General features: G+C 38.5%; 1 protein-coding gene across 1 annotated transcript in view; it reads right to left on the bottom strand.

Annotated features, from left to right (window-relative positions):
• HNMT (histamine N-methyltransferase) overlaps nt 1–8,970 on the bottom strand; it is a 36,210-nt gene extending 27,240 nt beyond the window's left edge. Inside the window, exons 1-2 of the mRNA XM_079924192.1 lie at nt 8,477–8,970; nt 1,761–1,813 (exon numbers count right to left, since the gene is read on the bottom strand). Coding sequence (XP_079780318.1) covers nt 1,761–1,813; nt 8,477–8,613 — 190 coding nt within the window. The 5' untranslated portion in view covers nt 8,614–8,970. The remainder of the gene's footprint in view (nt 1–1,760; nt 1,814–8,476) is intronic.
• Nucleotides 8,971–13,417: the final 4,447 nt, after the last annotated feature.

Raw genomic sequence — 13,417 nt, 5'->3', positions numbered from 1 at the left:
GTCAATTAACTTGGCCACGGTAGAGATTGTTTTTAATTACTTTTCCTTGTAGGGCTTCTTTTCTTGTCCAAGAACAAGTGACACTATCAAATGATAGTCTCATTGCCTGTGGTTGCCTGAAATTCATTTGCAAAACGCACTGGAAATGACTGTCTTGGTTAAATGAATTAATAGGACACTCTTTGGGCAATTCATCACTCTTATAAACCTTAAGACATAAAATATCACAAGCAATAATAGAGTATTTTAGCTTAAACACACTGTATTAGATCATTCATGACAGTATCTTTCATTACCTGTCCTTGTTGGTTTCTGTTTTCTTGGTGAAAGATGATAATAACGTAAAATTATTTTAAGAGTCAGTCCTTATTACATTATATTCCAGTGTATTTTATGAAAAATGAGCAAATGATGACATCAAAAACTAGCCATCCTATTCCATTAGAGGGCTCTTGGTTATCTTTGTGTTAAGATGGGCACAATTCAACTCATTCATGTAGGATTAGAACATTACACTTAGAAGACTCAAGAGATTACCATTTGGCACTATGTGACAAGTGGTAATGTAGTGTCCACTTGTTACCAAGTTGTAACCTATACTAACCATCACTCCGTGGTTATTTCAAATGAAAACAATAATAAGGATATAAACATATGAATAATATGTTTAAACATTATATATGACTATATATTATTATATATGGATATATTATAAATAATATATGACTATATTATAGTATTAACATATCATATATATTATATAATATATATATTATTATTATGTTAACTCAGACCTCCAGATGACTAGCAGCTTAAAAGTAAAGCAAACACTACTCAGGAGTTTGATATGAGGCAAAGTCTGGAGATGAATTTTCTTGTTTTATTTTTGCAGAAAGGACCTACCTCCACCTTATAGAAGCACTTTAGAAACTAATCTATATAAATCTCACTACAAACCTATGAGACAATTCACTGTTCCCATTTTACTGATGAGCAAACTGAAGCTTATGTTTCAGCCAAGTTCACACAGTTCATTAGTGGCAGAGTCAGAAACTACACCCACATTAACCTGTCTTTCCAGACTTCCCATTTCCCCTAAGATAAAAGCACTGGCTCTAAGTAATGAGAACATGAACTGCTTACGAAAGGGAGCTGGGGAGTGTGCTGAATTCTTAGCGGGCAGCTTTAGAACTGAGCCAGAGGAAGGGAATGGTTTAGGCCAGTGCAACTCAAAAAGAGTGGGGTCACAAGAGTGTAAATTAGCTATGTCATTAAGCATATTTTTCCCCATAGCAATGCTTTCTCAATGAAAGGAGCTGTGCATTGATTTACGTTCCAGTGCACACTTATCTTCTCATGCACCAGTAATAGTTTGCAAACCATTAACCAGTCTATGGACTTTGCTTTAAGTGGCACAAGCTTAAGGAATGTCTTATGAAATTTCCCTTTTCTGTGAACAGTTAAATCATTTTGGATCAAAGGTATCCTCAAAGTTATCCTATATTTTTTCCAGTTATATAAAAAAAATAAGAAAGCCACACGTATCCATATCACAGATAATAATGAAGGCCGATGTCCTAAACGCTATAAATCTATGCGGACATTAATCTTAGTTGAAGTGGTATGTCTCTTACTAGTTTTAATAAACTAATCTCTGCCAAAAGCAAAGGAAAATGGCTTTCCTAAAGAATGAACAATATTGCTGTCAGACAGCATGATGTTTGGAGTGAAATACAAATTTTAAAATGTGTTATTCATACCTGCACCTCCACCAATGCTTAGAATCTTAATTTCAGATTTTGTGTCTCCAATCCTGAAAAAAAAAAAATTATGTAGTTTAAGAAAAATGTGCCAGGTGGTTTGTAAAATCTGATTATCAAGTCTAGTTGAAGAGAACAGACTAAAATTACAGTGAACAAAAACTAGGCCAACAAGAAAGGCCTCGATCATTTCAGTGGCTATATTGCTGTCTTCAGAAATCTTTAGAAGTAAAGGTTCCACTTATTACCAACCTTGAACTGGGAGACTTTTAGAAACAGCACTATAAACATCTCAGACGTGGGAAATAGCATTTGTTTGAAGATTGTTTGGAGAACAAAAACAGAAAAAGTGGGCCTTTGAGTCTGGTAATATAATAAGCCATTCATTGTAGATGGGAGAAAGGCTAAGGTGATTCATACTCTCTCTGATATTTGCCTTGTTTCCTTCTTCTTGCTAATTTCAATAAACAAATGTTTATTAAACATTTATTATGTGCCTATCCTAAGCACTGATACATAAAAATGAAGAGACCACTTGGCTCTCAAGTTGAAATGTGAGACAATAAAGCCCAGTATTATGGCTCTATACAGAAATAGAGTGGAATTGATGGACTGGGATGCAACAGTAGGACTTTCTTTAAACTGATGTAAAAAAAAAAAATAAGGGGTCAGAAAAAGGACGAGGTGCACGATGACTGCCACGTTGTGAATTTGGATGACTGGGTGAAGGGTGGTATCGAAAAGGAAGCTGGACAGTATGATTTTATGGCAAGTTTATGTTTTTTCAGTGTTTTTTTTTTTTTTTTTTGATCTGAATTCAACAGACATTTGGATATGCAAGCTTGAAGCTGGGTAGGAGAGAGATCAGGACTGATGATGTATTCTGGAGAATTATCATATAGTAATGGTCGAAAGTAGGAGAATAGATTCTATCACCCAAGGGTATTGCAAAGAGAAGAGCAGTGGGATTATGACAAGATACCAACTTTTAAAAAGTCATGGGATAATGGGGGAACACACAAAGAAGACAGAGAGGAAAGCAGTAAAGCTCAGAGAGATGATAAGAGAATTAGAGAAGGAAAAGGCCATTGTACATGGCAGACTGTACTACTAAAACATAAAAAGAGGGCAACTCTCCATTGAATTTGGCAATATGAATATCTTTGATAATAGCAGCTTTAAAAGGTGGTTAAGGGCAGGAGTCAGATGGCAGTGGGATTAAAAGTGAACTCAATAAAGAAGAAGAAGATCTAGAGATTTTTGAAAAAGGATGAAAGAGTGAGAACGAAAAAGGGAGACTGCTAGAGAGGAAACATGAACTGAAAGAACGGTGCTTGTTTGTTTGTGCTTCAGGATGGTAAACAAGCCTAGTTTTTGGCTAAAGTGAAGAGCCTGCCCAGAGTAATAGGAAGAAGACAGATTGAAGCAGAGTTCTTAAGGACACTGGGAAACACAGAGTCAAGGACACCTGTGAATGAGTTGCCTTCCTCAGTTCTAATTATCTTCCAATTCATAATCATGAGTCCTCATACACCCATCCCTGTCTGTGCCCTTGGTTAATTCTTAAAAATGCCTCTATCATTAGCTGGCATAGTGAGGTTACGGAGCAGAGCACCTAGGTTGAAATCCTAGCTTACTAATACGTAACCTTGAGCAAGTTATTGAACTTCTCTGTGCCTTTATTATTGATTCTAAGAAATAGGATAATAATACCACCTGCCTTATAGGGTTATAATTATAGTGTCTGCCTTATGGAGGAGTTGTGAGGATTAAATGATGTAACTGATGTAAATCTTTTAGAAATGTGTCTGCACATGACAAGCACTCAACTTATTATTATTATTCCAGGCACAGCTAAGTGATTTATATGACTTAACTCTTTTTTTAAAAAAAATTTTTACTGAAGTATAGTTGATTTACAATGTTGTGGTAATTACTGCTGTACAGCAAAGTGACTCAATTATACATATATATATACTTTTTTTATATTCTTTTCCATTATGGGTTATCATAGGATACTGAATATAGTTCTCTGTGCTATACAGTAGGACCTTGTTGTTTATTCACTCTGTATGTAAAAGCTCACATCTGGGACTTCCCTGGTGGTGCATTGGTTGGGGGTCCGCCTGCCGATGCAGAGGACACAGGTTCGATCCCTGGTCCGGGAGGATCCCACGTGCCACGGAGTGGCTGGTCCCATGTGCCACAACTAATGAGCCTGCGCTCTAGATCCCACAAGCCACAAGTACTGAGCCCGTGTGCCACAACTGCTGGGCCTGCATGCCTAGAGCCTGTGCTCCACAGCGGGAGAGGCCACCGTGATGCGAAGCCTGTGCACCACAATGAAGAGTAGCCCCTGCTCGCCTCAACTAGAGAAAGCCCACGTGCAGCAACGAAGACCCACGGCAGCCAAAAATAAATACATAGATAAATAAGTAAATTTATAAAAAAAAAAAAAAAGCTCACATCTGCTCACCCCAACTCCCACTCCATCCCTCCCCCAACCCCCTCCTCCTTGGAAACCATCAGTCTGTTCTCTGTGTCCGTGATTCTGTTTCTGTTTCCTAGGTAGGTTCATTTGTGTCACATTGTAGATTCCACATATAAGTGATATCATATGGCATTTGTCTTTCTCTTTCTGATTTATTTCACTTAGTGTGATAATCTCTAGTTGCATCCATGTTGCTGCAAATGGCGTTATTTCTTTTTTTTTGGCTGCATTGGGTCTCCATTGCTGCATGCAGGTTTTCTCTAATTACTCTTTGTTGCAGTGCACAGCTTCTCACTGCAGTGGCTTCTCTTGTTGCTGAGCATGGGCTCTAGGAGTGCAGGCTTCAGTAGCTGCAGCACGTGGTCTCAGTAGTTGCAGCACGTGGGCCCTAGAGTGTGCAGGCTTCAGCAGTTGTGGCTTGCGGGCTCTAGAACACAGGCTCAGTAGTTGTGGCGCACAGGCGTAGTTGCTCCGCGGCTTGTGGGATCTTCTGGACCAGGGATCAAACCCATGTCCCCTGCATTGGCAGGCAGATTCTTAACCACTGCGCCACCAGGGAAGTCCCACGAATGGCATGGCTGAGTAGTATTCCATTGTGTATATGTACTACATCTTCTTTATCCATTCATTTGTTGATGGACATTTAGGTTGTTTCCATGTCTTGGCTATTGTGAATAGTGCTGCTAGGAACATAGGGGTGCATAGGGGTGTATATTTTTGAATTATATTTTTGCCTGAATATATGCCCAGGAGTGGGATTGCTGGATCATATGGTAGTTCTATTTTTAGTGTTCTGAGGAACCTCCATACTGTTTTCCATAGTGGCTGCACCAACTTACATTCCCACCAACAGTGTAGGAGGGTTCCCTTTTCTCTACACCTTCTCCAGCATTTGTTATTTGTAGACTTTTTAATGATGGTCAGTCTGACCAGTGTGAGGTGGTACCTCATTGTAGTTTTGATTTGCATTTCTCTAAGAATTAGCAATGTTGGGCATCTTTTTATGTGCCTGTTGGTCATCTGTAGTGAATTAACTCTTTGAATTCTTACAACTCCTCTATGATTAGACACTATTATCATCCTATTTCATATATTATGATGATAACTAAGAATTACTGAAAACTTGCTATTTTCCGGGCAAGGATCTAAATGCATTATATGTGACAACAACAAACTTTACTATTTACAGCTGTATGCTATAACCATCCTCGCCCTGTTTACCACTTCCAGATAGTGGATTGAATAATTCCTCTGTGAAAAAATAATCCACTTCACTAAATAAACTTATCTATATTGGCATCTGAGAATCTCCCATCAAGTGCAAAATCTACATCGAATTACTTTAGTGAGCCAACTGCTCAACAGGCTGTTCCTGTACATACACAAAGAGGACCTGAACTAATTTTTACTGCCTCATTATTTGATTGGATGGACAACCAAAACTCATCTGTAGTTGGGGAGCTCCCCTAACATGAGAGAGACCAAAAGAAACAGAAAAGGAGAATTCAGAAGAAACATGCACAGAGCAGAGGAAAATTTTATAATAGATAAAAGTCGGTATTATATCTATGAAAGATGAACAGGATGCTATAAAGAAGCAACATTCTTGGAAATTAAAAATACAATAGCAAACAATAGAGGGCTGAAAGATAAAATTGTGAAAACTGGAAATATAAGAAAATTAGAGAATCAACTGAGAAAGTCTTCTGTTTGATGAATAGAAATTCCAGAAAGAAAGAAAGAAAGAAAGAAAGAAAGAAAAAAGAGGGCAGGAATGATTAAATAATACCAAAGCTTCCCTAAACTGAAGGATCTGAATCTTAATTGAAATGGCCCAGGGACTACTCACAAAAATGGGTGAGAAAGACCCACACCATAGCTCATCATCTTAAAATTTCAGAATACTAGATATAAGAGAAGATCCTAAAAAACAAAGAACAACAAAAAGGTCACAAACCAAAGATGAAGAATTTGAATGGCATTAGATTTCTCAACAGTAACTGCAAGACCATGGAAAAATATCTTTAAATTTCTGATATAAAATCATTTTCATTGTAGAGTTTTATACCCAAACTATCTAACTATCTAACAATGATGAGCAAGGAGTGAAAGCATTTTTAAACACACAAAGTCTCAAAAAATTTACCTCCCATGCACTCTTTCTTAGAAAGCTCTTAAAGGATTAGCAGGGAAGAAAAAAAAAAGACTAAAGAAACCAAGAAAGAAACAGCATCAGATCCAGAAGCTGGGAATTCAGTACTGGAGAGAGAAGGGAATTTCTAGAAGATGAAATAAATTCCTCATCAATACTTGTATAGCAGGCCAAAAGCAAATCAACCCAGACTGGAAAAAAAAGAACAGAGAACTCCAGAAAAGATGTTCCCATGAGGAAAAATCAGCAGGTTACTTGATCTGTTGGAATATATTGAGAGGAGATTAATACTTCTGCTTGGGGTATAAGTAGTGATAGGTACATAGGAAGCTAAGTAAATAAACTAAAATCAAGACAGTAGTTAACTCTAGGAAAAACAAAAGGCTGTACATGAAAGGAAATATAATGATAGTAGTAACGATAGTATAAATGCATTGTTCAATTATGAAAAATATTTACACAGGCAAAATGATATGATATAAACAAATTAACCAAAATTTAGACATATATATGTATATATTCATATATATATACATACACGTATGTATTATATATACCCACTCTATATAGCTATGTTGTATTGACATGATGGGGAGAGGGATGTGCATGTTTATTTAGCTACTTTAATACATCAAAATTAAGAAAGAGAATAACATGTTATTTAGAATTAGGAAAGAAAATTCCATAAGCAACAACTAAATGTTTTCAGAGTGTTGAAAGTGGTTGTCTCCGGAGAGCCCGAATCAGGAATGGAAGTGGGTAAGGCAAGGAACCACTATCTTTGTTGTAGTTACTCTAGGCATCCATAGTATGTCTTCAAACCAAACGGAAGGCGGAAGTAAACCAAGGATCTGCATAAGCCACAGACATGAACACAGATGCTTAGCATTGCAAAAGAACTCAGAAATTAACTCATTACCTTTCATTTTAGAAATGAACCAAAAGACTCAAAGAAGTAAACTATAATTAGTTCCTAGATAAGAAACTGTATTTGCTGTCTGCTTTGATTTTTGCACTGTTATCCTATTACTTATTACTTAATATATGATACTCAATTTTAAAAAAAACACATTTAAAAACTGAACCATGAAAAATAGAAGATAGAAAGGGCAATAAAATTCCATATACATCCAACAGTGCTTTCTCTGGTCAGGTGGAGTTAACTGTCCTGGTGAAAGAATTACAGGCCTACAATAGAAAAATCCAGCAAAAGATAAAAATATCAGTTTCCTTTGCTGATAGGAAACTTTCCTTTCCAGTTGCAAATTGGATCCCCAGCCATTTTCCCCAGTTTTCCATCATTACTTCCTGAAGCGCAAAGTTCCCGCAATCCACCCCCAGATAAGTGATTTGATTATCACTGCCATGTGAAATCTGTTACTCTCATAATGCTTATCAGCTCTGGCACAAATTGAACACATTAATCACCAAAAAGAAAAAAGAAGGAGTCTGCGAGAAGGGTAGACACTAGTGAGTTTCACTGATAATGGGAAAATGCTTTTTTAGGGCCACATTGCTAATATTAAGTTGAAAGTAAAAGACAATTATTATTATTATTTTGGAGAGTGGTAACTATAATAATGGATAAGGAGAATAAATTTAAATGGGTATTAAGAGAATTGAGAGGCACCCACTCAATCCTCAGGGGTGAATAGTATTTGGTAATTATTTGATTCTAATGCAAAAATACTAGACTTCGTTGGGGATTTTTTTTTTTTTTTTTTTTTTGGAAGGTAAAATTTGGAGGAGGGCTGAAAAATTTGAGCTCAAAGATTGGGATCTTATCTTTTCCCAAAGGAACGTGGATTTGTGCCTTCAGATGGTTAACGCTTATCTCTGAGCAGCTGGAAATCCAGCACAAATCAGAGCCTTTGAACGTTTCAAGCGAGCGTCTAACTGAAACGCGGCAGGAGAAGGGGCACCGGAGGGTCGAGCGGGGCGGCTGTCAGTACCTCGTTCTTATCCCCGCGCCCAGCCTCCCGGGATGGCCTTGACCCATCTATCACTGCACAGAACGAGACCGAGGCTTGTCCATGGGACAAAAACGGCCTTTTTTTTTTTTTTTTTGGTTACCTTGCTATTATGCCCGGCAGCTTCTCGTCCATGAATTGCTGCATGCACTGATGCTCCGTGGAATTGTTGAGAAACCTCCGGAAAGATTCAACATATCTGCTGTGGTCAGAAAACAAGCTCTTCATGGAAGATGCCATGTTTGGTTTTCTGAGAAAGACAAGGAGGGAAGGGAGGTCTCTTCCCTTCCTTCTCTTCCCTGTTCCTTCTTTCTCTCTTCACCCGCACCAGTTTCTATCCACAAAAAAGCCCTGCTTTGAATTTAATGTGCTGGAGAGGCTGAGTTTGCAAAGCTCGTTACTAAGTGACTATTTGTACAGGACTTTGCCCCTGAGAGTTTAACCCTGGCACGGGCGTTTTAGAAGAAATGAGTAGTAAAGCAAAGCAGTAAATCCACTGCTGAAATTTGTTTTAAAACTCTTGAAGTTCAGAAAGTCCTAAAAACAGACGACATTCAAATCACTTCCTGTTTTGGCAGCAGGGGCCAGCCAGTAAGTTCCCAGTGGGAACGTGGCTGCTTTCAGCGCCAAAGGCAGCAAAGGCAGGAATAAACAGGCCAGCTGCAAGGTTACAAACCACTTCCAGAAATCTACAGCTGCTGAATCTTTGACAAAAGATTGTCATCTGCCTCCAGGCTTTCTGTTAGGAGAGTTTCATGCCTTCACATCCCTAAACACTTGAACTTTAAACTCTGCTGCATTTCTTCATATGCTGATTGATTTGTTGTGATGCAGGAACAGAGCTATTAACTGAAAGGTCTGAGAAGCCTAGTTGGGAGGTGAAGATGGGGGAGAGGAGGAGGGGGCGGAGAAAGAAGTCTCAGGGAAGAATGCAGGACACTGGAATCCTTCAATCCATAGGAAACCTTCCCTAAGTGCTTCTGAACGTGGGATCCTAAAACGTAGGATTGGATGAGCCTTTGGAGGCCCAGTGGTGTCACCCATCAAAAGAGCCAAAGCGGGGCTTCCCTGGTGGCACAGTGGTTGAGAGTCCGCCTGCCGATGCAGGGGACACGGGTTCATGCCCCGGTCCAGGAAGATCCCACATGCCGCGGAGCGGCTGGGCCCGTGAGCCATGGCCGCTGAGCCTGCGCGTCCGGAGCCTATGCGTACAGCAGAAAAAAAAAAAAAAAAGAGCCAAAGCGTCCACATGCTGGGCCTTTTACCTGGGAAATGGTCTTTAAGAAATCCACCCCTTATCCAACATGGGATGTTAATAATAGTATCCAAATGATGAAGGAGTTATGAGAATTAAATCCATATACCTCTCTTATAAATGTGTCTGCCTAAACCATTCTCTTCCTCTGATTCAGGTCCAAAGCGGCCCTCTAAGCATTCAGCACACTCCTCACCCCTGTTTAATAAACATCTCATGGTCTCACTACTCTTAGAGCCAGTGCTTTCATCCTAGGAGGAAATGGAAACTCTGGAAAGTCAAATTACTGTGGATGTATTGATAGTTTCTGACTCTGCCACTAATCAGCTGTGTGAACTTGGCTGAAACATAAGTTTCAGTTTGCTCATCAGTAAAATGGGAACAGTGAATTATATCTCACAGGTTGTAGTGAGAATTATATAAATAACATTTATAAAGTGCTTTAGCACATTATTACTGCTTAATAACTGGCTCCTTCTGCAACAGTAGAACAACAAAAAAGCAGTGGTTTTATGTATGGACACTGAAAATTGAATTTTATATTATTTTCACATGTCACAAAACATTACTCTTCTTTGGATTTTTTTCAATCATTTAAAAATGTAAAAGGTATTCTTAGCTCGTGGGCTGCACAAAATCAAGTGCTGGCCTGGATTTGGCCCAGTGGCCCTGGTTGGTCGACCCCTAGGCCTCTATACATGTGCTATTTAACTCCCATCTCTATGCAAAGAGCCTCGCCTTCTTCATACTGACTCTCACGTTTTTAATTCTTATATTACCATTTTCCACCCTTCTCTTTAGAACTTAATCCAAATCATTCATTCATGTATTCATCTACTGAACAAATATTTAGTAAGGGTCTACTGTGTGCCATTCTGCTGAGAAGAAATAACCTTAACCTCTGTCTTCCTACTAAAAACTACCTTTAACTAAAACTCAATCTTCACCTGAGGCCCTCAGCTGCCTCACTCGTTCACACATCTTTCCCAACAATCTGCTCTTCATGTGTGACTCATCAAGGATTTCCTCTCCATCCTTGTTGCTTTCATGATACTGAGATTCTCTTTTTTTTTTCTCACCCACTTTCCTGCATTAGGAGTCACACTTTCAGCATGACTTGCACTTGACTAAATGCTGGTTTTAGCAATCACAACTACCTTTTAAAATTGCATTTAGAATATCCATTTCGTAATCCATAATGCATCTGGAATGTCCCTGGCGATTAAAACATCTAGCTGGCTGGTTGGGATGACTAAGTTTTCCCCTCTTTTTTGAAAACTGGGGCAAACAGTCCAGCACATCTATCATTTGCCATGACTTCTCGAAGGTTACTGGCCATAGCATCATTATTGCTTTTATAAATTATTTTAGTACATTGGGGTACGATTCTTCTAGGCCTTGAAAGATTGTCAAGTTTAGAATTCTTAGATATTCTCTTACCTACTTTGGGCTCCTGTTCCCTGTTACCTACCACTTATTAGGCTGTTACTGTGTCAAAGTGCCTTCCATGAATTATCTCCTTCAATACTCCTAACCCTCCAGGGATGAAACTATTGATATCATCAAGCAAGACTCAGAGCAAATAAGTTGTACAAGATCATATAACTCATGAGAGAAGAGTCTGGATCCAAATTCATGTTGTTGAACTCCATGGACCGATTTTTAAAAATTACATCCTATTACCTCTCACCACTTTGTAGCTTTCCAACATAAGGATTATTTTCCATGGTAGAGAAGACTAGAACAAAGCAAAAGTGGAGTAGTTCTGTATTGATCCAATCACCTAGTAATATAATACTACTGTGCTAGGTCAAAAAGCAAAGGGTTTCCCTTGTTTATTCTTATTGCTCTTATATTCTTATTCCATTGCTTTATTCTTATTAGGCTTATGTGCTATTCCAAAAAAAACAAACAAATGAACCAAAGAGAAAAATATGCATTAGCAGAATTCTAAGGACGCATCTTCATTGTACATAGCATTTTTTGGCTCTCTCATTCACCCTGGTATATAGTCTTCTGAATACAGTTCTTATTGGACTGGCTTTTTATCCTTAGTAATATGCCCCATAGCATAGCATATATGTATATGACAATGGTAATATTGTTAAATTATCATAATCAAATAGTTAGAAGAGTTCATTTTATTTTCTCTCAACAAGAAAAGAGAAGGAAGATGTTTTTATACAAATTGATTGGCTCACTTGGTGTGTTGGTTTGTTTGAAATTTAGCAAGTAGGTGACCACAGTAGTCTTGAAGGGAGGTTTGAAATCATAGTACGTAAGATTGTAGAGCTCAATTAGACTGGCAATTTCAGGCAAATATAATAGATATCAGGAATCTTAGTTTCAACAGGACCATTGGCTAAGTTTCTCATGAGTGTAGAAACAAGCCAAGAAGCAAGAGACCTGAGTGCTATACAAGCTTAGCCTCTTACTAACCAAACAACATTGGATAAACAGCGTAAGTGCTCTATGCTTCCTTCCCCCGCATCCCTGTTATATGTAAATATGGGAAAAGAAGGTAGACTAGATGATCTTTAACGTTCCTTGAAGTTCTGATTAGTCTTCATCTTTTAAAAAAATAAATTACTGTGAGCTTGTGAAACTGAAAAATAGATAGATTCATACCTAGGAGAGCCACTGTATCCAAAGACTGTAGATAATTGATAACCTAAAGATAGTCTCTGGATAGGCAGCCCCTTGACTCTATATGAAATGTCACTGTTTAAGCTCACATAGGTGATGATACGCCATGTTTCTTGTTTTTAATGGCATAGCTGTTTCAATTGCACTTTATTGACATGCAGTTTATAATGGTTTTGTTTTAATTAACTTATAACCGGAAAAAAAAGGCCCAAAATATGCAGAGAGGAAACAAACCAAACAAAATATAATGCAGAAGAAATATTTGGGGAATCATTAGTTAAGAGGGAGAGGGGTGGATGGGTAGACAAATAATGTTAAAAGCTGTAGAAAACAGTGATATTCTAGAGATGTAAAGCTTATATGAAATGTTTAAGGGTGATTATGAGACAAGACAAGGAAGAAATAGTCTAAGAACTTAGTTCCTATTTAATAAGCCAAAAATTTAAAAAGTCACCTGCAAAAGTCTAGAATCCCTTGCAAAGATAGAGGTTGGTAAGTACTTAGAACCTGGTAAATTATCAGGAACTGGACAATTGTCAAAAAAAGAAAGAAAGAGAGAGAGAGAGAGAGAGAAAGAAAGAAAAGAAAAGAAAAACATAAAATAATACAATTCATCAAATAACCTTTGCCTGAGTCTGTGGTACAGATCATCTCGGTTACTGACTCAGTGACCCTAAGGAGTAGGTCTCATGTTGAATTAGGGATCTGGTGAAGGTTAAGCGTTCATGTAAGAGAAACTTTTTTTTTTTTTTAAATACATGGACTCCCGTATTTTTTTTTCTGAATTAATTAATTAATTTATTTTTGGCTGTGTTGGGTCTTCGTTTCTGTGTGAGGGCTTTCTCTAGTTGCGGTGAGCGGGGGCCACTCTTCATCGCAGTGCGCGGGCCTCTCACTGTCGCGGCCTCTCTTGTTGCGGAGCACAGGCTCCAGACGCGCAGGCTCAGTAGTTGTGTCTCATGGGCCCAGTTGCTCCGCGGCATGTGGGATCCTCCCAGACCAGGGCTCGAACCCACGTGCCCTGTGTTGGCAGGCAGATTCTTAACCACTGTGCCACCAGGGAAGTCCAAGAGAAGCTTTTATAAACAGAGTGGTCATGGTAAATAAACTTCTCTGGCATTTGGTACAGGGGCATGTGCTCAA

Source organism: Stenella coeruleoalba (assembly GCF_951394435.1).
Source record: "Stenella coeruleoalba genome assembly, chromosome: 6".
NCBI lineage: Eukaryota > Metazoa > Chordata > Mammalia > Artiodactyla > Delphinidae > Stenella > Stenella coeruleoalba.
This window is presented reverse-complemented; position numbering and strand designations above follow the sequence as displayed.